Source organism: Sciurus vulgaris (assembly GCF_902686455.1).
Source record: "Sciurus vulgaris genome assembly, chromosome: 2".
Lineage (NCBI taxonomy): Eukaryota > Metazoa > Chordata > Mammalia > Rodentia > Sciuridae > Sciurus > Sciurus vulgaris.
In genome coordinates, this window is record NC_136462.1 from 118,592,808 (window position 1) to 118,619,451 (window position 26,644).

Here is a 26,644-nt window from a genome sequence, read left to right on the forward strand (position 1 = left end):
CCTCTGTTGGGGTGATTATTGTTTGTTTGTTTTTCTGTTACAAAAGGGACTTGTGAGTTTCCTTTTCTTAAGAGCCCCAGGCTGGGTGAACATCCAGATACTAATACTTTCGCTATGTGTACTCTGCTATTCCCACTATAAGCACCACTTTGAGAGAAGACATTAAACCCTATTTACTACAATTACTTCAGAGCAAAGCTACATACTAATCAACTTCAGAAAAAAAGAAAAACTTGTTGACAATATTCTCCACAGTTTCTCTGACCCAGGTATAAACTTGTAGTAATGTTCTGGAATAGGTTGGCAAATTAGTTGCTAATGATCGTAAAATGACTACTATATAGGGGCTGAAAAGGGGAGAAAGGAAAAATTGGGCAAAAGAAGAGAAACAAAGAAAAGATAGGAAAAGAATTATACAAACCAAGGTAAAAAGAAGAAAAAGATGGGGCAGGGGGATTTAAGGCAGTAGCAAGTAATGTGAGACAGAAAAGAGGGGCTAAGAGGAGCAAATGTAAATCTGAGCTAAGAAAACAAAGAGAATGACACCAATAAATGCTTTAAAACGTCAGAAGAAATATAATCAAATGGGCTGAGGGCACAATATCGAATTTTAGGGTAACAACTCTCAAATCAAAATGAGTAATATATGTATGATCAAAGCTGATGTTAGAGCTGTTTACAATTATCTGGTTTGGATTTTATCAGGATTTGGAACCATTAGAGAATGCTCAACATTCTTCACCTTTGGATCCCTGGAGAAGTGCTAAGGCACAGGAGTCATGCCCCTGTTTGCTATGCAACTTCTACCACCCAGTTCTCCTTTTATCAACTCAGGGGCCTAAGGCCAGAGACTCAGAGAGTTGCTGTGCTGCATCTGGTAGGTGTTTCTGATGTGTGTCAATAGCACGTGGCACATAGCTCAGGGCTATCGCTGACTGTAGCTGGACAACACACACCCACTTCCCTCCACAGGCTCTTTTCCAAGTAGCATAGAGGCTGGTGGTTGTCTGCAAACACCTGACCTGTTGTTCTGGGTTCTTTGTGGCTGGTCTGTAGCACACAAGTGTTCCCCTAAACCAAGGCAGATCCTGGGGCAATGTCTCTCTCTATACACCAGTAATTGGTTTAGTTGGTCCAAGTTCCCCAAATGGTTGCAAACCACAGGTGCCAACCACCCCCCCACCAACTGTCCAGGACATAAAACAGCCTTTTCACCTGTGCCTAAGCTCTCACTGCCCATGGCTGTGAATCATGGGCATCCATTCCAGTTTCTGCCTGAGCTCCTGTGGAGGATATGTGGAGAGCTGAGTCAGGTTAGCTCTTCCTGGGAATGACCAGCTCTATGGTCTGCTCCACCTCACTCCCCCTGTCTTCAATGAGGAAGGAGGAGTTTCAGCAACTTTTGACTAGTACCCATCCCTCAAGGTCCTTCCAGACAAATAAATGAGACATCCTCCTACAGAAGTACTCCCTCAAATTTTATTTGTTACTATCTGAAGATGGGGAGAAGCACTGTTGATTTATTTTAGAGAAGCTGACCACCTGCAGACTCCACAAAATGGATGCCATAGCCAGCATGGCTTTCAGTCCACAACTGGATTTAAACTGCTTTATCTTCCTTCACTGAATCCGCTGTTCCTGCCACGTTTTAACTTTGTTTTTCTTCCCAGCTGTTAAGTAAGTGAACTTTTGTGCTTTTCCTCTCCCTTTTTCTCCATTGCCCCTCCCCCTTCATCCCACCCTGATCCAGGTTCAAGGTTAAGGAACCCTCTGTCCTTATTTTCCATTGTGATAACTCTTCAAGTCTCATACTGTCCAATACTGAGTCTTAGAGCATTTACTCTCTCACTGATCTCTCCAGTCAGCCGTTGCTTCACCTCGTCCTCTCTGGGCTGTGGAGGAGTCAGGAGTTGCTGACTAGTCATACTCCAACATCCTTCTCTCTCCCTACTTGACATTTTGCTCTCAATATTTCCTGGCTTTCAAGGTACCTATCCTATTCTCCCTATGGATCTTCTGTAGCAGAGCAATTTGGACCACCTGAGCAGAGGAGAGGACATCTAGAAATAAAGACATTTTCAATGAGAAAATAAATTAGCCCTGGAAAATTCTCTTTACCTGCTAGAAAGAAGAACTGTACCAACACTGGTTTACAAACACTGTCCAAAAATGATTTTTTTCTCAGGCAATAAAGTGAAGAAAAAATAGTCTCTCAAGAAAAAGTACTGAGGGGCTGGGGTTGTAGCTCAGTGGTAGAGTACTTGCCTAACACATGTGAGGCACTGGGTTCGATCCTCAGAGCCACATAAAAATGAAGTCACTATGGTCACATATAACTAAAAGAAATTTTTGAGGTTTCAAGATGGCGGACTAGAGGGTGGCTGCATTTCATGTTGCTCCAGGACTCAGGATTCAAAAGAGGAGATATTGAGAGACTTGGGACCAACTCAAAGCAGCCGGGTGAGTCTCTTCCGTTGGGGAGGCGTCCCAGATGGGATGGTAGTCCCGGAACGCAGGGAACGTTGTGAAGTAGAGCTGCCCGGCGAGACACCCCTCCCCCCGCTGGAGCAGTGAACTCGGACAACTGGGAGCGTCGTAGAGGAGGCTGCTCAGCACAGCACTGGGAATCAGAGCAACCACTGGGGCTCCAGTGGCTGCCCAGGGGAGGAGCGGCGAGGAGAGCTGTGTGGACTCAGAACACCGGGGCCTCCCCTGAGGAGAAGGAGGAGGAGCGTGGCCGCTTGGATTCGGAGTGGCTATACCAGAGCTACAGGCGGTTGCCAGAGGAGGAGCTGCACGGTGAGCTGTTTGGACTCAGAGCGACCGCTTCTTAACACCGGGGCCTGCCCTGAGTAGGAGGAGGAGGAGCGTGGCCACTTGGATTCGGAGTGACTGCACCAGAGCTACAGGCGGTTGCCAGAGGAGGAGCTGGGTGGCGAGCTGTTTGGACTCAGACCACTTCTGAACACGGGGGCCTGCCCTGAGGAGTAGGAGAGGGAGGAGGAGGAGGAGGAGCGCGGAGGGTCGTTTGGACTCGTAGTGACTGCATTAGAGCTCCAGGCGGCTGCTCAGAGGAGGAGGCAACGGGTGAGTGGTTTGGACTTAAAGCGACCGCTCCTGAACACAGGGCAGCTGCCTGGAGGAGGAGGGCGGTGGGTCGCTTGGTCTCGAGTGGCCACACCAGAGCTCCGGGCAGCTGCCCAGAGGAGGGATGCAGTGGGTCACGAGGATTCAGAGCCACTCAGAGCGACCGCTCCTGAACATCCAGGGGGTTACCTGGAGGAGGAGGAAGAACAGGACGGGTCACTTCGCCTCGGAGTGATTGCCCAGGGCAACAGGCGGTTGGTGGGAGGAGGAGGCACACAGTGAGTTGCTTGGACTCCTAGTGACCACACCGGAATACAGAGCGGCTGTCTGGAGGAAGAGGCGTGCGGCGGGTCTCTGGGACTCAGAGCGATTGTACGGGGCCCCAGGTGGCTGCTCAGAGGAGGGGCCGCATAGCCAGGCGATTAGGTGCAGAGCAGGGTCCCAGGATCTAGGAGGCTTCTGGGTGGAAGAGCCGCACAGAGACACGCTTAGGGGCAGAGCGAAGGTTCCAGGACTGCAGGCAGATTCTCTGAGGAGGGGCAGCCTAAGGAGATTCATCTGCGAAGGGTGAGGCTCCCAGGCCCAGGAGGTAGGGCCGGGCCCCTGGGAACTTTGCAGAGGAAGGCAGCCCAGCCCAGGCGGTAGCTGTAAATTGAGGGGAACCTCTAGGAGGGAACTGACCAGTGAGACCTCCCCACCAGGTGAGTCTTCCCTGCCGGGTGAGGTTTCCCCAAAAGGACGGAAAAACCAGAGACACAGGCCCAAACAGGCCTTGCCTCAGCCCGCAGCCTAGTTCCCCTTTGGATGACCATTGGTCAACAAGTAGAGGCACCTCTGCCCACTAGCAGGGAATATACCCCACCTGAAGGCCACCACTCCTAGAGAGGCAGGTTCCTTGTGGAGCATTATCAACTTCCTCCAAGACTTCAGCCTACTGAAGGCTAAGAGGGGATATATATACAAATCTTCAAGGACATTGTAAGTCAACAGAGGAAATCTACAATATCTCAGCGGTCCACTGATACCTGAATAATATGAGAAAACAAGGAAAGAAAATGCTGCAAACAAATCTAGATGTTACATCAATAAAACCCAATGACAGCAGGGCAGAAGAAATGACAGAAAAGGAGTTCAGAATGTACATAATTAAAATGATCAGGAAAGCAAACGATGAGATGAAAGAGCAAATGCACACACTGAAGGATGAGATGAAAGAGCAAATGCAGACATTGAATGATCGCACCAATCAACAGTTAAAAGAGCAAATACAGGAAGCAAAAGATCATTTCAATAAAGAGTTAGAGATATTGAAAAAAAAAAACAAACAGAAATCCTTGACATGAAGGAAACAATAAACCAAATTAAGAACTCCTTAGAAAGCATATCCAGTAGGATAGAACACCTGGAAGACAGAACAAAATGTTTAATAAATGTCTGAAAATGTTTTCAGACATTGAAAACAAAATATTTAACCTTGAAAACAAAATTGAACAAACAGAGAAGATGGTAAGAAATCATGAACAGAATCTACAAGAACTATGGGATATAATGAAAAGGCCAAATTTAAGAATTATTGGGATTGAGGAAGGCCTAGAGAAACAAGCCAAAGGAATGAACAATCTATTCAATGAAACAATATCAGAAAATTTCCCAAATCTGAAGAATGAAATGGAAAATCAAGTTCAAGAGGCTTATAGGACTCCAAATACACAAAATTACAACAGACCCACACCAAGGCATATTATAATGAAAATACCTAACATACAAAATAAAGACAGAATTTTAAAGGCTGTGAGAGAAAAGAACCAAATTACATTCAGGGGGAAATCAATATGGATATCAGCAGATTTTTCAATCCAGACCCTAAAAGCTAGAAGGGCCTGGAACAACATTTTTCAAGCCCTGAAAGAAAATGGATGCCAACCAAGAATCTTATACCCAGCAAAACTTACCTTCAAATTTGACGAAGAAATACAATCCTTCCATGATAAACAAAAGCTAAAAGAATTTACAAAAAGAAAGCCAGCATTACAGAACATTCTCAGCAAAATATTTCATGAGGAAGAGATGAAAAACAAAGAAGCAAATCAGCAAAGGGAGGAATTATCCTAAAGGAATTGTCAAATAAAGGAGGAACCAAGTAGTGTCAAATAAATAAATAAATAAAATTTTAAAAATGAACCATATGACCAGGAAAGCAAATCATATCTCAATAATAACCCTGAATGTTAATGGCCTGAATTCATCAATCAAAAGACATAGACTGGCAGATTGGATTAAAAAGAAGGATCCAACAATATGTTGCCTGCAAGAGACTCACCTCATAGAAAAAGATACCCATAGACTAAAGGTGAAAGGATGGGGGAAAACATACCATGCACATGGACTCAGCAAAAAAGCTGGAGTATCCATCCTCATTTCAGATAATGTGGACTTCAAGCCAAAAATAGTCAGAAGGGATAAAGAAGGTCATTTCATACTGCTTAAGGGAAGCATAAATCAGCAAGATATAACAATCATAAACATCTATGCCCCAAACAGTGGCTCATCCATGTATGTCAAACAAATCCTTCTCAATTTCAGAAACCAAATAGACCATAACACAATAATACTAGGTGATTTTAACACGCCTCTCTCACCACTGGACAGATCTTCCAGAAAAAATTGAACAAAGAAACCATAGATCTCAATAACACAATCAATAATTTAGACTTAACGGACATTTATAGAATATACCATCCAACCAAGAGCAAATACACTTTCTTCTCAGCAGCGCATGGATCCTTCTCTAAAATAGACCATATATTATGCCACAAAGCTAATGTTAGCAAGTACAAGAAGACAGAGACACTACCTTGTATTCTATCAGATCATAATGGATTGAAGTTAGAAATAAATGAAAGAGTAAAACACAGAAACTATTCCAACATCTGGAGATTAAACAATATGCTATTATATGATGAATGGATAACAGAAGATATTAGGAAGGAAATTAAAAAATTCTTAGAGGTAAATGAGAACAAAGAAACATCATATCAAAATCTCTGGGACACTATGAAAGCTGTACTTAGAGGGAAATTTATTTCATGGAGCGCATTTAATAAAAGAAGTAAAACTCAACAAATAAACAACCTAACACTACAGCTCAAAGCCCTAGAAAAAGAAGAACAGAACAGCACCAAAAGTAGTAGAAGACAGGAAATAGTTAAACTCAGAGCTGAAATCAATGAAATTGAAACAAAAGAAACAATACAAAAAATTGACAAAATAAATAGTTGGTTCTTCGAAAAAATAAACAAAATTGATAAACCTTTAGCCACACTAACAAAGAGAAGACGAGAGAAAACCCAAATCACTAAAATTTGGAATGAACAAGGAAATATCACAACAGACACAAGTGAAATACAAAACATAATTAGAAGCTATTTTGAAAATCTATACTCCAACAAAATAGAAAATTTCGAAGACATCAACAGGTTTCTAGAGACATATGAATTGCCTAAACTGAACGAGGAGGACATACACAATTTAAATAGACCAATTTCAAGTACGGAAATAGAAGAAGTCATCAAAAGCCTACCAACAAAGAAAAGTCCGGGACCAGATGGGTTCTCAGCCAAGTTCTACAAAATCTTTAAAGAAGAGCTCATTCCAATACTTCGCAAAGTATTCCATAAAATAGAAGAGGAGGGAACCCTCCCAAACTCATTCTATGAAGCCAATATCACCCTGATACCTAAACCAGACAGAGACTCATCAAGGAAAGAAAATTTCAGACCAATATCCTTAATGAACATCACAAATCGCATACAAAAACATATTAAAAAGATAGTGCACCATGATCAAGTGGGTTTCATCCCAGGGATGCAAGGTTGGTTCAACATCAGGAAATTAATAAATGGAATTCACCATATCAATAGACTTAAAGTCAAGAATCACATGATTATTTCAATAGATGCAGAAAAAGCATTTGATAAAACACAGCACCCCTTCATGCTCAAAACACTAGAAAAAATAGGGATAGTGGGAACATTCCTTAACATTGTAAAGGCCATCTACGCTAAGCCCATGGCTAATATTATTCTAAATGGTGAAAAACTGAAAGCATTCCGCCTAAAAACTGGAACAAGGCAGGGATGCCCTCTTTCACCACTTCTATTCAACATTATTCTTGAGACTCTAGCCAGAGCATTAGACAAACCAAAGAAATTAAAGGGATACGAATTGGAAAAGAGGAACTCAAACTATCCCTGTTCGCTGATGACATGATTATATATTTAGAGGAACCTGGAAATTCCACCAGAAAACTCTTAGAACTCATAACTGAATTCAGTAAAGTAGCAGGTTACAAGATCAATGCTCATAAATCCAACGCATTTGTATACATAAGTGATGAATCTTCAGAAAGAGAAATTAGGAAAACTACCCCATTCACAATAGCCTCGAAAAAAATAAAATACTTGGGAATCAATCTCACAAAAGAGGTGAAAGACCTCTAGGATGAGAACTACAGAACACTAAGGAAAGAAATTAAAGAACAACTTAGAAGATGGAAAGATCTTCCATGTCCTTGGATAGGAAGAATTAATATTGTCAAAATGGCCATACTACCTAAAGTGCTATACAAATTCAAAGTAATTCCAATTAAAATCCCAATGACGTACCTCACAGAAATAGAGCAAGCAATTATGAAATTCATCTGGAAGAATAAGAAACCCAGAATAGCTAAAGCAATCCATAGCAGGAAGAGTGAAACAGGGGGTATTGCAATACCAGATCTTCAACTCTACTACAAAGCAATAGTAACAAAAACGGCATGGTATTGGTACCAAAATAGAAAGGTAGATCAATGGTACAAAATAGAGGGCACGGACACAAACCCAAATAAACACAATTTTCTCATACTAGACAAAGGTGCCAAAAATATGCAATGGAGAAAAGATAGCCTCTTCAACAAATGGTGCTGGGAGAATTGGAAATCCATATGCAATAGAATGAAACTAAACCCATATCTTTCACCATGCACGAAACTAAACTCAAAATGGATTAAGGACCTCGGAATCAGACCAGAGACCCTGCATCTTATAGAAGAAAAAGTAGGTCCAGATCTTCAACATGTCGGCTTAGGACCAGACTTCCTTAACAGGACTCCCATAGCACAAGAAATAAAAGCAAGAATCAATAACTGGGATAGATTCAAACTAAAAAGCTTTCTCTCAGCAAAGGAAACTATCAACGATGCGAAGAAAGAGCCTACAGAGTGGGAGAATATCTTTGTCAATCATACTTCAGATAGAGCACTAATCTCCAGAATCTATAAAGAACTCAAAAAACTCTACTCTAAGAATACAAATAATCCAGTCGACAAATGGGCTAAGGAAATGAATAGACACTTCACAGAAGAAGATCTACAAGCAATCAACAAACATATGGAAAAATGCTCAACATCTCTAGTAATAAGAGAAATGCAAATCAAACCACCCTAAGATTCCATCTCACCCCAATTAGAATGGCGATTATCAAGAATACGAGCAACAACAGGTGTTGGCGAGAATGTGGGGAGAAAGGTACATTCATACATTGCTGGTGGGGCTGCAAATTAGTGCAGCCACTCTGGAAAGCAGTGTGAAGATTCCTTAGAAATCTTGGAATGGAACCACCATTTGACCCAGCTATCCCACTCCTCGGCCTATACCCAAAGGACTTAAAATCAGCATACTACAGAGATACAGCCACATCAATGTTCATAGCTGCTCAATTCACAATAGCCTGATTGTGGAACCAACCTAGATGTCCTTCAATTGATGAATGCATAAAGAAACTGTGGTGTGTGTGTATATATATATATATATATATATATATACACAATGGAATATTACTCATCCATAAAGAATGATACAGTTATGGCATTTGCAGGCAAATGGATGAAATTGGAGAATATCATGTTAAGTGATAACCATTATTTTTCTGTTTTTATGCATTTGACTTTTTCAGATTACATATACCAGTGAGATCAATGCATTGTCTTTCTGTATTCTCTTTCAATATGACTTAGTAATACTTCTACAACATCCCACACACCAATAATCTCTACATTATGGGGGCAGTTTTTACGGGGAATTTGAACCTAGGGGTGCTTTACCACTGTGCTACATCTCCAGCCCTTTCTATCTTTTCATTTTGATACAGGGTCTCACTCAGTTGCTTACAGCCTCACTGATTTACTGAGACTGGCCACAAACTTGCAATCCTCCTGCCTCAGCCACCTGAGTTGCTGGGATCAGAGGTCTGTGCCACTGTGCCTGGCTATTCTCTATATTTTTGAATCCTTAATAATTCAAATAAAACCTTAATAATTTGAATGCCAGAAACACTTATTAAGGTTAAAGAGGTCAATAAATAAAATGGCAAGAATGTTTTCCCCAACTATCTACTTCCATACCCAATTACAGTACTCCTGCTCTGCTTTCTACCTTTCTGAGGAAAAGATATCATTCCAGTCATGTATCTTTGCATCACTAATGACTGACCAAAATATACTCTTCCCAAAAAATAATTTACTACTCTCACACCCTTTAATTTTCATCATTACCTTTTCTGCTTTGCCATCTTCCTGTCTCCCTTGATAATTAATCTATATCTAGTTTTATTTCATCTTCTCACATGTACCAGGTATTTTTTTTTAAATGTTTCAAGATAAGAAAACTATTTCGATATACTTACCTCAAGTACTGGTCCAGCTCCAAGAATAATCTGTTCTACTCCACTGGCAAATCCTTTCTGACTGAGTGCAGTAAGGTGGTGAATAAGAAAGTTTGTGCTTTGAGTCTTCCCAGAACCACTCTCTCCTGAAATCACAATGCACTGATTCTTTTTACGCTGAAGCATAGCATGATAAGCTACATCAGCCACAGCATATATATGGGGCTCAAGTTTTCCCAATTGGTGGTTATCATACATTTTGACATATTTAGGGTTATAAATAGGAAGAAATTTGAATGGGTTAATAACTATTAGAATACTGCCAACGTAGGTATAGATTTTTTCATGCTTAAAGCGATTTCGTAGGTTTTCTAAGAGAGTTTTCTCATTCAAGTCAGGTAAGCTACATAAATCATCAAAGTCTTTCTGTTGAGGTTGTGGAAGAAAACCTCGCTCCATCATCCTGCGTCGTTCTTCCGTTACCTGAAGCCATGACTGAAGGCTACCATAATGGATTGATCCATCAAGGTTTTTTTCTCGCAAAAGAAAGCGGTAGTCCTCTCCACTTAAGCGATTTTCCAGAGCCATTCGTGGCCACAACATCATTCGCTGAACTGGACAGTCTGTTGGATTGAGTATCCATTCTTCTCCACCAAATTCCTTTACCTCTGCTAAAACATAACATTTTGTTTTGTCAAGATGAAGTTTATTTATAAGAGTGTCAATCACCTCAGCAGCTGTGGTGCTTTTTCTGGCAGGAACTGGACAGTAGATTGTCCCTTCTGAAATTGTCCCAGGATATATACGTAATATATGTTCATTATCCTCAAAGCGTCGTCTTCCTCCATCACTTATATTCATATTGGATCCTGTCCCATCAGCATAGATAGTATGTGTTGTTCAAGATCATGCAAATCATTTTCTTGGCAAAAGAACTGTAACATAAAAGATGTGAAACATTTACAAGTCATATTACACATTGCTTTCTGATGCTCAAGAAAGAAAGATTTAACAAATATGTTCATTATATACATCTTTTACAACACAAAATTGTAACTCTCCATACAGGAACAAGTATTGTAAATAGTCTCATTGAGACCATATAATATTGTTTTACTGTCCAAATAAGAGTGCTTTCTAAAATAGTAACTGGAAAAAAATATATATTTCAATGTTTTGTTTTATCAACAATTCAGAATTCAAAAAGTAAAATGGAAATTTATTTTCCCCTGGTATTTCAAATGAGTGCAACAAATTAGAACCAATTTAAATAATTTTTTTTAAAACAAGTTTGTTCTTTATTCACTAAAGACTGGATTAAGGGACAAAATAATTACACAAAGCTAGTCACCTTGCAACCAAATCTCTTAAAGATGATACAAAAATAAGAAAGAATGCCTTCAATGGTGCAAAAATTCTGTGAACTGCATTAAGAACAGTAAGATGAAATGAGAAAAATTAAAATTAACATTACAATCAAGAAAGCAATAAGAAAAACCTGTTATATAAATAGCCATATTTTCAAAGAACTCTGGGCTGTGACTCTCCCCTTCACCCAAGGTGGAAGGACAGAGTTTGACAAGAGCAAGAAAAAGATTCTGCTGGATATACTAAGGAAAACCAACAAGATTATACAAGTAGGCATCATTATAGGTTTTATTCAACTTCCTTTTGTCTTTTGATGTTACTATTCTATATTTCTAACCCCATCCCATTCCACATACCCTACCAATCCTCTCAAAATCCCCATATATCACACTTTTATACCTCACTGAGAAAATTATTACCTTCAAATTGTTCCTCTACCTCAATTTATTCCTATTTTCATTTCATCTCTATCCTTCAGTTCCTGTGTACAGAGAAAAATTGTTCTACATCCTTTCCAGAACTAACAAAACCTACTTCTTATTATCTCCATTAATACTGTGTCCCACTAAAACGCCATTCTCATTTGTTATCAATCTTTCTTTTTACTTATTTCGTCCTTTAACACATGTACTATTTTAAAAACAAAAAAAAAATACCTTCAGTTATTTCAATATCACACTACCAAATATTTGTCAAGATCCTCTAATCAAGAAAATTAGTTGATCTTTTTCCTAGATGATCTTTCAAACACACAGATTATGGAACGTATAAAAAGCAACCATATATCTACCACTCAAATTCAGCAAGTATGAAAACAGCTATCGCTCAAAATCATTTTTATAAACACATGTATTAAAAACAGTTAAAGCTCCCTCCTTTGCCCTACATAGATAATCACCAACCTGAAGTTGTTATTATTCCATGATTTTGTACCTGTAATACCTGTGAGTCTCCATAATTTATATATAATATAGTTTTAATTTTTAAGCTCTAAGACATGATATCACACAGACTACTTCTCACTTTAGTTTAATATCGTATTTTTTACTAACAGATGTAAAGTTCAATAATGGCTAAATAACATCACATTTTATGATTCTACCAGTTATTTACTGTTGTCCTAGTGAATATTTCAATGGTTCCGACATTACACTATGAAGGGCTGGTATTGTTGCTCAGTGTAGGGTGCTTGCCTAGCACGTGGAAGGCACTGGATTCAATTCTCAGCACCACATATAAATTAATAAATAAAAATAAAAGGTCCACTGACTACTAAAAAAATTTTTTAATTATACTATGAAAACAATGCTGCAATTCTCATACATGCCTCCTCATGTATTTTTGCTAGAATTTCTCTTTACACTTAAAAGTGAAATTACTATACATTTGGAGTATCTTTGACTTTGCCAGATATTAACAAAAAGCATTCCAAAAAAGGTTACTCCATTGTTCATTTCAAACAAATGCAGCAGAGTTTAGACTTTTCTGTTTCCTTATTAAAAGTCAATATTATCAGAATACTGAGTTTCTGCCAATCTAAAGAACAAAAAGATTATCCTTTAATTTGTATCTCCTCGATTACTAGTGAGGACTAACAACTTTAATCCTCTCATTTGCCATTTGGACTAAGTTGCTAAAAAGTTGTCCTCTCCTTATCACTTTAAATGAGTTTTCCATATATTAATATCCTGATGTTAATCAGTTTTCAGTTGAATGTGTGGTAAAATCTTCTACCAACCAGGGACTTATTTTTCTCTTTTATTTAAAATACATTTTGTTACAGAGAAGTTTTTAATGAGCAAATTTATTGATCATTTATAGCTTGTGCTTTGTTTCTTTTTTCTCTCCAACTGCACCCAAGGCACTGGAAATTGAACCTAAGGCCTCACTCGTGTTAGGCAAACATAATACCACTTAGTTACACCCACAATTTTTTGAGACAGGAGTCCAGAAGGCCCAAGGTGGCCTCGACCTCAATGTTCTTTCATAAACCTCCCAAACAGATGAGATTACAAACGAAAGCCTCTGCACCCGGGTTGTTTCTTTTTTAGTGAACAACATTAAAAACAGTTGTAGTTCATTCTTAATGCATGCTTGTTTTACTAGACATTTTACTTCACATAAATCTTTATAATTTCTCCCTTACAGTTTTTATCATTGTCATCCTCACTTTACAAATGACAGAACAAATGCAGAAAGATTATGTAACTTGCCCAAAATCATAACTAGAATATAATAACATTAAGATTTGAAGCAGGCAGTTTGGCTCTAAAGTTTACATATTATTATCTCCTGGTAGTTTTTTTTTTTTTTTTAAATACTTCCTTATGCTGAGGACATAAAGTTATACTATTTTTTCTTACAAAAGGTCTGAGATTTTTGTTATTATTTTTTAGGTCTTTAAATTTTTATAATCTATTTTCAGGATATTGTGAGACAGGGCTCTTAATTTTTCACTCCAACTCAAAATAACAATTAACCAGTACCTAACCGTCTACTTCTCTGCAATGATGTATAATGCCACTTTTGCTAGGTAGCAAATTCCATGTACCTAACAATGTGTTCTAGGTTTTGTATTCTGTTCCACAACTCTATTTCTCTATCCCTGAGTCCATCTTAATTATCACAATTCTGTAATAAATTGATAAATGAGAAACATACCTCCAAAATTTGATGTTCTTTAATTTGGCCACTTACCATAATAATTTTAACATGAGCATGTTTACTACCATAAAAAAAATCTTTTGACATTTTACAACTGCATTTTTATAGATTAATATTGGAAACAACTAACATATTACTGACTCTTTCCACTCACACTGTTATTTGTTTTGTTAAATTATAATAACTAGCACTTCTAAAGTTTATCATTTTCATATCCACCTGATATTTTCTCTACCTACTTAAAATTTCACAACTATTTTAATATAAGGGATTATTCTTGCATTCATTTCTTTGAAAATTATGAATATAAAATTTAATATTTTTAGGACTAACATTTTAATGTCATCCAGACTGAATTGCTCTTCTGATTGTTGATTTTATTTTATATCTTCTTTAGCACCTAGAGGGGCCTCTTATGTTTCAGAATTTATATTTGGAGGTATACTTCAGATGAAACTAATTTTTCACACCAACACTGAGAACCCATTTACTATCTGTTTCAAATAATGACATTACCTAATCAAACCTTTAAAAAGTAACTTTTTTTTTTTTTTTTTGGAGACAGGATCTCACTATGTTGCCCAGGCTGACCTTGAGCCCAGCCTGTCTCAGCCTGCCAAGTAGATGAGATTACAGGCAGGCACCACTGTATCCAGCTTAAAATTAATGCTTTTTAATATTAATCGATATTAAAATGTTCCCCAATTATCACAAAAAAAATATTTTTTAAAGCTATTTGAGTAGAATCAGGAGTGTGCTCTGCTATGCTTGTGTTCTCCTGAACCCCTAAGAATATGGCTTCATATAAGCTGTGGCCTCTGGCAGCAGTCAGATGCAAAGTACTCCTTACAGCAGGGAGGCTGGGCTCTATACTACTTCAGGAAATACACCAAATGGCCATAATCTGATTCCTAAAGTTGTATAATATGAGAAACCTAAAGCTAAACTCAGAGCCTTCTTTTTCAACAGAGGAGCTCTATCCTGAGCTGTGATTTCCAACAATAAACCCGCTTCAATTACACATCCATTACGTCCAAGAAGCCAAAACCTCAGGGGCTTTACCTGGAGGTTTCCAGCTATAGCCACACTCACTGCATAGACTTCTATTCCCACTTATGTCAACATGCTTTTCTTTTGTTATTAACCCATGGCTTTGTGTTTGAGTTTGCCTAAAAATATAACTCACAAGTCCATCTTAATATCAAGCCAGTCCTTGACTAAGCTGCTTGAAAAAAAAAAAATCTGTATTTGTAATTTCCAAGCATAAGCATTTATTAGCATCATCTGGAGAACTTTTTAAAAATATCCATTTCCAGGGGAAATCGAGGCAATTCTGTTACTGACGGTCCAGATAGTAGAACGTGGGAATGACTTTATTTCTAACCATTATTCTCATAGCAAACTATTGACAATGTTCTTTGAAATGGTCACCAGTTATCAAAGAGATGCTAAATCCAGAGGCCTTTTCTTCATCTTCATCTTCACGCAAAATAGTATATGACTAAGGCAGTCAACTTCTCATTCTTGAACTGCTCTCACATGACAATTACTTTTCTTGTGATCTTTCTGACTGGCTTTCTCTTCTGATTTACTCTTTTTTTTTTAATTGATCATTTTTTAAAATCTTTTATTTGTTCTAATTAGTTGTACATGACAGTAGAATGCATTTCTACATTTTGATGGGTCACACATAAATGGAGTATAATTTCTCATTTTTCTGATTATATATATTGTAGGATCACATCAGTCATGCAGTCATATATGTACATGAGGTAATGATGTCTGTTTCATTCTACTATCCTTCCAAAACCCATATCCCTTCCCCTCCTTTCACTTCCCTCTACCTAATATAAAGTGACCATTCTTCCCTATCCCCACCCCCTTATTGTGAATTAGCTTCCACATATCAGAGAAAACATTCGGTCTGGTTTTTTTTGGGTTTGGCTTATTTCACTTAGCATGATATTCTCTAACTCCATCCATTTACTAGTAAATGCCAGAATTTCATTCTTCTTTAAAGCTGAGTAATATTCCATCGTGTGTGAGTGTGTGTGTGTGAACATACACACCACATTTTCTTCATCCATTCATCTGCTGAAGGGCACCTAGGTTGGTTCCATAGGTTAGCTATTATGAGTTGAGCTGCTATAAACATTGATGTGGTTGCATCACTGTAGTATGCTGATCTTAAGTCCTTTGTGGATATACCAAGGAGTGGGAAAACTGGGTCAAATGGTGACTCCATTCCAAGTTTTCTGAGAAATCTCCATACTGCTTTCCATAACGGTTACATCATTTTGCATTCCCACCAGCAATGTATGAGTGTACCTTTTCCCCCACATTCTCACCAACATTTATTGTTGCTTGTATTCTTGATAACTACCAATCTGATTGGAGTGAGATAAAATCTTGAGTAGTTTTGATTTGCACTTCTTTAATTGCTAGAGATGGTGAACATTTTAGCTCTTTTTCCACTACCTCATTTTCAAAGTAAAAATATTTAACAAGGATCTGATTGGAACCAAGAGTTCTCCTACCTCAATGACTTTATCTGTTCTATCTGTAATTCATCCCTTTATCTATTATCTATAGATGATTTTGCATTTACAATGGCAGAAGTCATTTAATTAAAATAATAATGATAATAACTTTATACTTACTAGGGTGAAAAAAATGAAGTAAAAATTATTTAAAATAAAGCAAGAAAGGGGGTTAGAAGAGATGAAACAATGTAAAACAAATAAATTTTAAAAATGAAATGTATCCATAATTATATTAAATGCAAATGCTCCAGTTAAAAGACAAAGACTATCAGACCAAATTTTTTTGACCCAACTATATGCCACTGTCATATATGGCACAAGACAGAAAAAACTAGAGGAGAAAATATACCATGTAAAACTAGCTTTAAAAAAAGTTGGTATAATTGAAATATCAAGCAAAAAAAAACAAAAAAAAAAAAAAAAAAACCACAGTTGAGTTGAATATCCCATAATTCCCTTTTGGCCCTTACATACCATTACTCAAGGTTTGGATCTGAGACAAAGGTCTCTAGATATCACTGGTGGCCTTGGAAAGAAGTAGGAAACAGAGAAAAACTATAATAAGAAGTTAAGGCAGAAGTGACAGAGTGGCAAATAAGTAGACTAGCAAATTACTGATCAAGTCTACTATCCAAAAAAGGAGAAGCTGTATTAGTGAAATATTTATTAGTAAGGAGGCTAAGAACAAAACTGTATGATCACACATAAGATCGAATAGAGAAACAAAAATTAAAAATGAAAAATATCTAAACTGATGAGCTAATGTTCTCTGGTAACTTAAGACTAAATAAGATTCAGATCAAATATAGATAGATGCTTCTCAGAAAAAAGACCATTCCTTTTACTGAAAGAATAAAAAAAGAAACAAAGAAAGTGAGGGAAGAAACAGATTTTGAGATGTGACAAGAGTGTCTATCAGCTGATTTTCATTACTGGATAAGATATAGAAGCCCAAGTTCTACCTACCGTAGATCAATGCCAAGCAAAAACTAAATGGGTGATGAATGAGAACACATTTCAGATTTCAAATGAAGAAAAGTAATGATAGAAATTATCATATGACACAACAGCATAGGTATATCAGGTCAGTCTGCCCAGTAAGTAACCTTCTAGGTAAAAGTATATTTTCCTTTGAAAAACTATTTCTCTTCCCTTGTCAAACGACACAGTTTAAATCCTTACAAATGTTTGAATGTACTGACTTCATCCTCCAGATGAGGAAATTAGCTGTGATCCAGGCTGGGCCAATCACTTTATTTCATTTTGCCTAGCCACAGTGGGTGGTCACCAAAATTCTGTACTAGAACTTTTCCTGCAACTATTTGGAAAGCAGCATTTTTTCCACTAGGGCTACTAAGCTAGAGAAATAAGGCTTGCAATGATGGCATCCATTTATCCTGAATGAATAGAAGCTTCTCTGTAATAAAAGAAAATGAAACTAAGACACAGAACTAAGCCTTATCAATATATTCGGGCCAATATAAATAAATTCAACCACTAAACTTCCTTGGTAAGTATGCCAATCAATTCCTTTCTATTCCCTGAGCCAATCTAAGATAGATATCTCTATAATCAAAAGAGAACCCAATGTAACAGGTAGCATGGCATGTAATACCCTTTGAGAATCTAAGTATCCTATTATCCAAATTCCTGATTTCCAAAACTCTCACAATTTTAAACTCAAGAACCAAATATACTTGAGTAAAATTCTGAATATTTCCCTCATTGTCTTGCTACTTTCTGTTCAAACTTGGGGAGCCAAATAGATTCAAGTAACACAATAGCCCCTGACATCTCAATTCATTACCCAAACTGAAGAACTAAACAGATTTGGATAATGAGAGATAATTGTAAGACAACCATGCAAAAATGTGAAAAGGATCTTCTGTCAAAAAAAAAGACAGAAAATTGTATATAAACGCATAAGTATGTTAATACTGGGTAAAAAGATTGGGCTTTTAGAAACTCATCTACAGTTTTCACCAAAAATAAGTTTGACATACATTGCCTCATTTAATTTGAATACTAATTTTCTAGGACACAATAAATTATTACATTCCAAATCCAAAAATTTAGGGCTGAAGAGGAAAAAAAATCTATGAGGATTTACTTTATGAAAAAGATGACAGTTCAAGTTAACAGAAAAAAAGATTATTAAAATGATGTGGGATAACTAATTTATTCAAAGAATAAAGCAAAGCACATAAGAAATTAAGACCATTACTAACACATAGAAATCACATTCTACTATATCTTTTATAAAGAAAACTATTAAATATTCTTATCCGTCCCTATCCCAATGAAGTAACTTCAAAAGTATATGCTAACAGAGGGAAACAATGTGATGACACAGTTGCTGTGGTCAGTAGGGTGTGGTTCAGAGTAGGCCACTTCATGATGTTATTCACTGGACTGAGTAAGGAAAGACTAATTATAGGGGAAAACTGTGGTGTAAAATGAGAACAGTGAATATGAGTTTTCTTTAAATTAGAAGTTTGGTTTAAGGACAAAAACGAAGTAACTAAAGTTTTTAATGGAGAGTTCTGCGTCTGTTAGCAAATTTTAGTTTTCAAAAAATATATTAGTTTTTACTTCTTTTTCAAGTTTTCAAGGTTATTTTCCAAGAAAATGAAAGTTTTCTCTTTATACTTGCTTTCTCATAAGGTTGATGTTAGTAAGTAGAATCATACATTGTCTTTCAGTAGCAAGACAAGAATGACTAAATAAGGCAAATGAACATTTAAAAAACAAAAATTTTGCCAGGCAGATACACCTGCAATCCCAGTGACTGGGGGAGGCTACGGCATGAGGATATGAAGTTCAAAGGCAGCCTCAACAACTCAGCAAGGCCCTAAGCAACTTAGTGAGATCCTGTCTCAAAATAGAAAACAAAAAGGGCTGGGGTGCAGTTCTGTGATTAAGCACCCCAGGATTTAATCCCCAATATCGAAAAACAAAATAAAACAAAAAAAATTAACTTCACTGTTCAAAAAAATAACTCAGAAAAAAATCTTACTAGTATATATAGGAGGGAAAATATCAAGTATCAAGGCAAGACCCACTTAAGAAAACATTACTGACTTGCCTACAGCTGTTTACAATAAAAATGTTACACAAATAAACACAGTACTACCAAAATAATGTATGAGCACATGTATAAACATACATGTAACTTATTTATATATGCAAACATTTGGACATTTAAACTTTGCAAACTATGTGATTTTTTTCCCCCTAAAGGCCACAAATACTCTTTACAAACCAATTTCTTCTTCTTCCTAGACACATAGCTAGACTTCCTTCACCACAGGGATCTACTGGTGAATGTTAGTCTTCCTTACAGTTATATGTAGCCATGTGATCTAGTCCAAGTGCAATGGAATAACAGGCAGAAGTGATGTACATTCCCTCTGGGCTGAGTTAAAAAAGCCTTTAACAGGACCAGCCTTTTCTAGTCTATTGGAATAATGAAGAGAATCCAGGGATAGCTCCAAGGGAAACAGAGATTCTGGATAAAAGGATACTGGGTATCAAATGACAACATGGAGAACAGTAACCCCATATAACTGCACTGGATTATGACATAAATGAGAAATAAACTTTGTGTAGAAACCCTGGTAGCTGTTTAGTTATTGCACTTAACCTACCCTAATAATGTACTACTATAAAATTTTTCCAAACACTCTCCTGTGAAGAATTCCATAAGGAAATTCCTATTCCATTCAATCCATCAGTAAGTACTACAGGTCTGCCTTTAAAATTTAACCTAAATCTAACCTTTCTTCTCATCCCACTTCTATCCCCCCTCTAGAACCTAGTTCAAGTCTACTACTGTGCTCATACTTGAATTAAGTTTGTATCATTGCTCCAGGTATATTTTTCATATAGCAGATTCACCCTTTTAAAGGTAAATCTATCACCACTCTCCTTTTCAAAGCCTTTAATGACTTCTTCCTACAATTAAACAAAACTCTTATTGTGGCCTAAAAAGCCCTGCAACAATCTAAAAGGACCCTTCATATTTCATCTTCATCTCACTCCACTTCAGCCTCTCTGATCTCTTTTCCATTTTTAAGTTTATTCCTGCTTTAGAACCTTTATATTTCATTCCTGGTCTCTCTGCCTGGACCTTTTTTCATGTCACTAAGGACTCTGCTCAAATATCCAGCTGTTCATTATTGATATATCTTTAATTTCAATCCATTATGATCTGATAGAATAAAAGGTAGTATCTCTATCTTCTTGTATTTGCTCACAGTAGCTTTGTGGCATAAAATATGGTCTATTTTAGAGAAGGATCCGTGTGCTGCTAAGAAGAAAGTGTATTCGTTCTTTGTTGGATGGTATATTCTATATATGTCAGTTAAGTCTAAATTGTTGATTGTGTTATTGAGATCTATGGTTTCTTTGTTCAATTTCTGTTTGGAAGATCTATCCAGCGGTGAGAGAGGTGCGTTAAAATCGCCTAGTATTATTGTGTTGTGGTCTATTTGATTTCTGGAATTGAGAAGGATTTGTTTGACGTACATGGATGAGCCAATGTTCGGGGCATAGATATTTATGATTGTTATGTCTTGCTGATTTATGCTTCCCTTAAGCAGTATGTAATGTCCTTCTTTATCCCTTCTGACTGGTTTTGGCGTGAAGTCCACATTATCTGAAAAGAGGATGGACACTCCAGTTTTTTTGCTGTGTCCATGTGCATGGTATGTTTTTTCCCATCCTTTCACCTTTAGTCTACAGGTATCTCTTTCTATGAGATGAGTCTCTTGCAGGCAGCATATTGTTGGATCTTTCTGTTTAATCCAATCTGACAGTCTATGTCTTTTGATTGATGAGTTCAGGCCATTAACATTCAGGGTTATTATTGTGATATGATTTGTATTCCCAGTCTTTTGACTCATTTTTGTTTTTTGACATGATTTGGTTTCTCCTTTATTTGGCTATTCCTTTAGGCTAGTTCCTCCCATTGCTGATTTGCATTGTTGTTTTTCATCTCTTCCTCATGGAATGTTTTGCTGAGAATGTTCTGTAATGCCGCTTTCCTTTTGTAAATTCCTTTAGCTTTTGTTTATCATGGAAGGATCTTATTTCGTCGTCAAATCTGAAAGTAAGTTTTGCTGGGTGTAAGATTCTTGGTTGGCATCCGTTTTCTTTCAGGGCTTGGTAAATGTTGTTCCAGGCCCTTCTAGCTTTTAGGGTCTGGATTGAAAAATCTGCTGATTTTCTTATTGGTTTCCCCCTGAATGGAATTTGATTCTTTTCTCTCGCAGCCTTTAAAATTCTGTCTTTATTTTGTATGTTAGGTATTTTCATAATAATGTGCCTTGGTGTGGGTCTGTTGTAATTTTGTATATTTGGAGTCCTATAAGCCTCTTGCACTTGGTTTTCCATTTCATTCTTCAGACTTGGGAAATTTTCTGATATTATTTCATTGAATAGATTGTTCATTCCTTTGGTTTGTTTCTCTAAGCCTTCCTCAATCCCAATAATTCTTAAATTTGGCCTTTTCATGATATCCCATAATTCTCGTAGATTCTGTTCATGATTTCTTACCATCTTGTCTGTTTGGTCAACTTTGTTTTCAATGTCTGAGGTTCTGTCTTCCAGGTGTTCTATCCTATTGGTTATGCTTTCTATGGAGTTTTTAACTTGGTTTATTGTTTCCTTCATTTCAAGGATTTCTTTTTTTTTTTTTTTTCAGTACCTCTAACTCTTTATTGAAATGATCTCTTGCTTCCCGTATTTGCTCTTTTAACTGTTGATTGGTGCGATCATTTAATGCCTGCATTTGCTCTTTCATCTCCTCCTTCAATGCCTGCATTTGCTCTTTCATCTCCTCGTTTGCTTCCCTGATTGCTTTAATTATGTACATTCTGAACTCCCTTTCTGACGTTTCTTCTGCTGTGCTGTCATTGGGTTTTATTGATATAGTATCTAGGTTTGTTTGGGACATTTTCTTCCCTTGTTTTCTCATATTGGTCAGATGTCAGTGGGACTCTGAGAAAGGTTTATTTGAAGGCTTACGGTTTTAGAGGTCTAAGTCTGTATAAGGCTGGCCCCATTCCTCGGAGCTGGAGGTGAGGTAGAACATTAGGGTGGAAGAGTGTGGTGGAAGGAAGCAGCTCACATGGTGATCAGGAAGCAGAATGAGACTCCACTCTCAAGATACAAAATGTATACCCATAGCCTCAACTCCAGTGAACCACTTCCTTCAACCACAACCCACCTGCCTTCAGTTACCACATAGTTAATCCCATCAGGGATTAATCCACTGATTAGGTTAGGGATGTGGCCTAATCATTTCTTCTTTGAACCTTTTTGCATTGTCTCACACGTGAGCTTTTGGGGGACATCACATCTAAACCATAACAAAGTACTTGTAACTATCTTAAAATTATTTTGTTCATTTGTTTTCTTGGTGTCCCCCTGCGCCCCACCCCCCTTCAGAATGCTTGCTTCTTGAGGAGTCTTGAATGTGGGTTGTCTGGAATGAAGGAACTGAGCAACAATAATTAATAAAAGGAACATTGGAATCATTATTAGAAGGTCAAACAAGACATAAAAAAATGTTAGTAGGGACAGAGACTGAAGAGTCCCCAGTTGGACAAAGAAAGGCCATCTGTTTAAAGATCTGCTCACATCTCTGAAAGCCCCTCAGAGTCATACATATTGAGGATTTAAATATGAACTTATATACCTGTTAAACTCTTGAAGTGAACAGGAGTATACACATCTAAGAAACCACTAAGAACCTGAAAAATATCACATTATGGAAGCATGTATTCCAAAGAGAAAGTAGTTGAGTTGAAAGAATCTCTTTTACCTAAAATATCTCCCTCTCTCCCTCTTTGGCTACTGGGTATTGAACCCAAGGGCACTTATGCCACTGAACTACATCCCCAGGCCTTTTTATTGTTTATTTTGAAATAGGGTCTCACTGAGTTACTGAGGGCCTTTTGTTAAGCTGCTGAGGCTGGCCTTGAACTTGCAATCCTCTTGCCTCAGCCTCCCTAGTCACTGAGATTATAGGCAGGTGCTGTTATGCCAGTTTTAATTTGTAGATCTCTTATTGATTCTGTTGATAGTAGGGATTCTGAAGTATATACAACTGTTTGTAATACAGTTTTACATATTCATTAATTTTTTTTTGTGTGTATATATTTGACTTTTATACCTTCTAGTCTACGTCTTGTCTTTAATAATAGAAGTTGTTAATTTAAATTCAAGTTAGTAGTTCTTTACTTTTTTTTTTTTTGGTACTAGGGATTGAACCCAGAGGCATGTGGTTTACCACTGATCTAAGTTCCCTGATGTTTTTATTTTGAGACAGGGTCTGTTAACTTTCTGAGAGTCTTGCTGTTTCCCAGGTTATCTTTGAACTTGTGATCCTCCTGCCTTGGCCTCTTGAGTCCGTGGGATTCAAGCATGCCCCAGTATAGTTCTTTACTCTTAAAGTTAGTGGTTATTGGTTTCTCTTTTCTATTTAAGAAATTTTGCCTGCTCTAGGTTCATGAAAATATTATGATCTTTTCTAGAATATTACCTTATTTCCTTTTATGGTCTATGAATTAACTTATATTAATTTTTGTCTGAATTAATTTTTCTGGATCTTCAGTTGGTCTGTGGATTTAAAAGTCTTTCCATTTCCTAAGCTGAAGGGCAGTGTCTTGTTTTAAATTAGGACATTTGTCTATAGGGGATTTGTTTCTAGAATCTTTGTTTTCCTTTGTACCAAGTACTACACTGTCTTACTTGTGACTTTGTGTAAATCTCGATTTTTTGGTAGTGTAATTCCTCCAACTTTGTTCTTAAGGTCGTCTCTGCTATTCTAGATCCATCAGATTTCCAATATACATTGAGAATCACCTTGTTAGTCTGTTTGTAAAAACCTACCAGAATTTTGTTTGTGATTGTATTTAATCTGTAGATCAGTTTTTCATTTAGTAGTATTCTTGAGGTTAAAAATAGGTGTGTGAACTTGTATTTCTAAACTTGACACCTCCATCTATCTCGCTAGGTATGTTTACTGAATCAGCATCATCATTGATTACCTCCTTAGGAAGGAATTTTGATTACTTGCTGATTGTAAAAGCTAGACATTGTGAAGTTATTATTTAAAACAGCTCTTGCAGTAAGCCAAATAAAATAGTGTATACATATTATGCATGAAAATAATTGAAAGGTCTATAGGAAAAAGGGAAATAACTATAGGGAAACAAAACAAAATGATTATCTCAAGCATTAAAAATGATTGTTAAATACCTTAAAGTGTATATGAATTTGTTTATTCCTTCAACAAATATTTTTTTGACCTGTGAATGCCTGTGATAAAAAAGATGAACCCTTTTGCCTTTTAATGGGGATATTGTCCAATATTAAATCCTCAAATAATGATATAATTTTAGGTTAGTGTATCAAGTTCTCCGATTAAAAATAAATCAGGACAAGAGGAATAATGTAATGGGGGATGGAGATATAGAGGCTTTCTTAAAGATATATCAGGGGGATCCAAGATGGTAGACTAGAGGGTGACTGCATCCCCCATTGCTCTAGAACCCAGGATATAAGAAGGGGAGGCATTGAAAGACTCGGAGTAACATTGAGCCGCGGGGTGAATCTCTACCACCATGTGAAGCTCGGCCCGGGTGGCAGGCCCAGACAGGGGCAGCTTCTCGGACCAGGGTAGGGCAGCCAGAGACTTCCCCAAGCAGCCTTGCTCCCTCCGGTGGCAGGCTTGTTCCACAGCCAGCTTCTCGGAGCAGGCCCCCCAGTGAGAGCCTTTTTGCACAGAACCAGCTCTGAGTCCCGGACCCAGCGGCTGGTCCCGGCCCTCAGGCGACTTCTGGGACCAGGGCAGGGCAGCCAGAGATTTCCCCAAGCACCCCTGCTCCCTCGGGCGGCAGGCTCGATCCACAGCCAGCTTCTTGGTGCAGGCCGCCCAGTGAGAGCCTTTCCGCACAGAGCCAGCCCCAGCCCTGGAACCAGTATCGGGCTAGGGGCAGCTTTCTTCACAAGCACTGCATTATCAAGTTCCTCCAAGACTTCAGGCTACTGAAGGCTGGGATGTAATATACTGGAAATCTACAGGGACACTATAAGCCAAAGAGGAAATCTGCAATATCTCAGAGTCCCACTGACATCTGACCAATATGAGAAAACAAGGGAAGAAAATGTCCCAAACAAACCTAGATACTATATCAATAAAACCCAATGACAGCACAGCAGAAGAAACGTCAGAAAGGGAGTTCAGAATGTACATAATTAAAGCAATCAGGGAAGCAAACGAGGAGATGAAAGAGCAAATGCAGGCATTGAAGGAGGAGATGAAAGAGCAAATGCAGGCATTAAATGATCGCACCAATCAACAGTTAAAAGAGCAAATACGGGAAGCAAGAGATCATTTCAATAAAGAGTTAGAGGTACTGAAAAAAAAAAAAAAAAAAGAAATCCTTGAAATGAAGGAAACAATAAACCAAGTTAAAAACTCCATAGAAAGCATAACCAATAGGATAGAACACCTGGAAGACAGAACCTCAGACATTGAAAACAAAGTTGACCAAACAGACAAGATGGTAAGAAATCATGAACAGAATCTACGAGAATTATGGGATATCATGAAAAGGCCAAATTTAAGAATTATTGGGATTGAGGAAGGCTTAGAGAAACAAACCAAAGGAATGAACAATCTATTCAATGAAATAATATCAGAAAATTTCCCAAGTCTGAAGAATGAAATGGAAAACCAAGTGCAAGAGGCTTATAGGACTCCAAATATACAAAATTACAACAGACCCACACCAAGGCACATTATTATGAAAATACCTAACATACAAAATAAAGACAGAATTTTAAAGGCTGCGAGAGAAAAGAATCAAATTCCATTCAGGGGGAAACCAATAAGAAAATCAGCAGATTTTTCAATCCAGACCCTAAAAGCTAGAAGGGCCTGGAACAACATTTACCAAGCCCTGAAAGAAAACGGATGCCAACCAAGAATCTTACACCCAGCAAAACTTACTTTCAGATTTGACGACGAAATAAGATCCTTCCATGATAAACAAAAGCTAAAGGAATTTACAAAAGGAAAGCGGCATTACAGAACATTCTCAGCAAAACATTCCATGAGGAAGAGATGAAAAACAACAATGCAAATCAGCAATGGGAGGAACTAGCCTAAAGGAATAGCCAAATAAAGGAGAAACCAAATCATGTCAAAAAACAAAAATGAGTCAAAAGACTGGGAATACAAATCATATCACAATAATAACCCTGAATGT

At 37.5% G+C, this 26,644-nt stretch overlaps 1 protein-coding gene across 1 annotated transcript in view; it reads right to left on the minus strand.

Moving 5' to 3' along the window:
- The window catches only part of MYO9A (myosin IXA), a 285,639-nt gene that overhangs the window by 224,949 nt on the left and 34,046 nt on the right, over positions 1 to 26,644 (minus strand). Inside the window, 1 exon segment of the mRNA XM_079123120.1 lies at positions 9,811 to 10,724. Within this exon segment, the coding sequence (XP_078979246.1) occupies positions 9,811 to 10,650 (840 nt within the window). The 5' untranslated portion in view covers positions 10,651 to 10,724.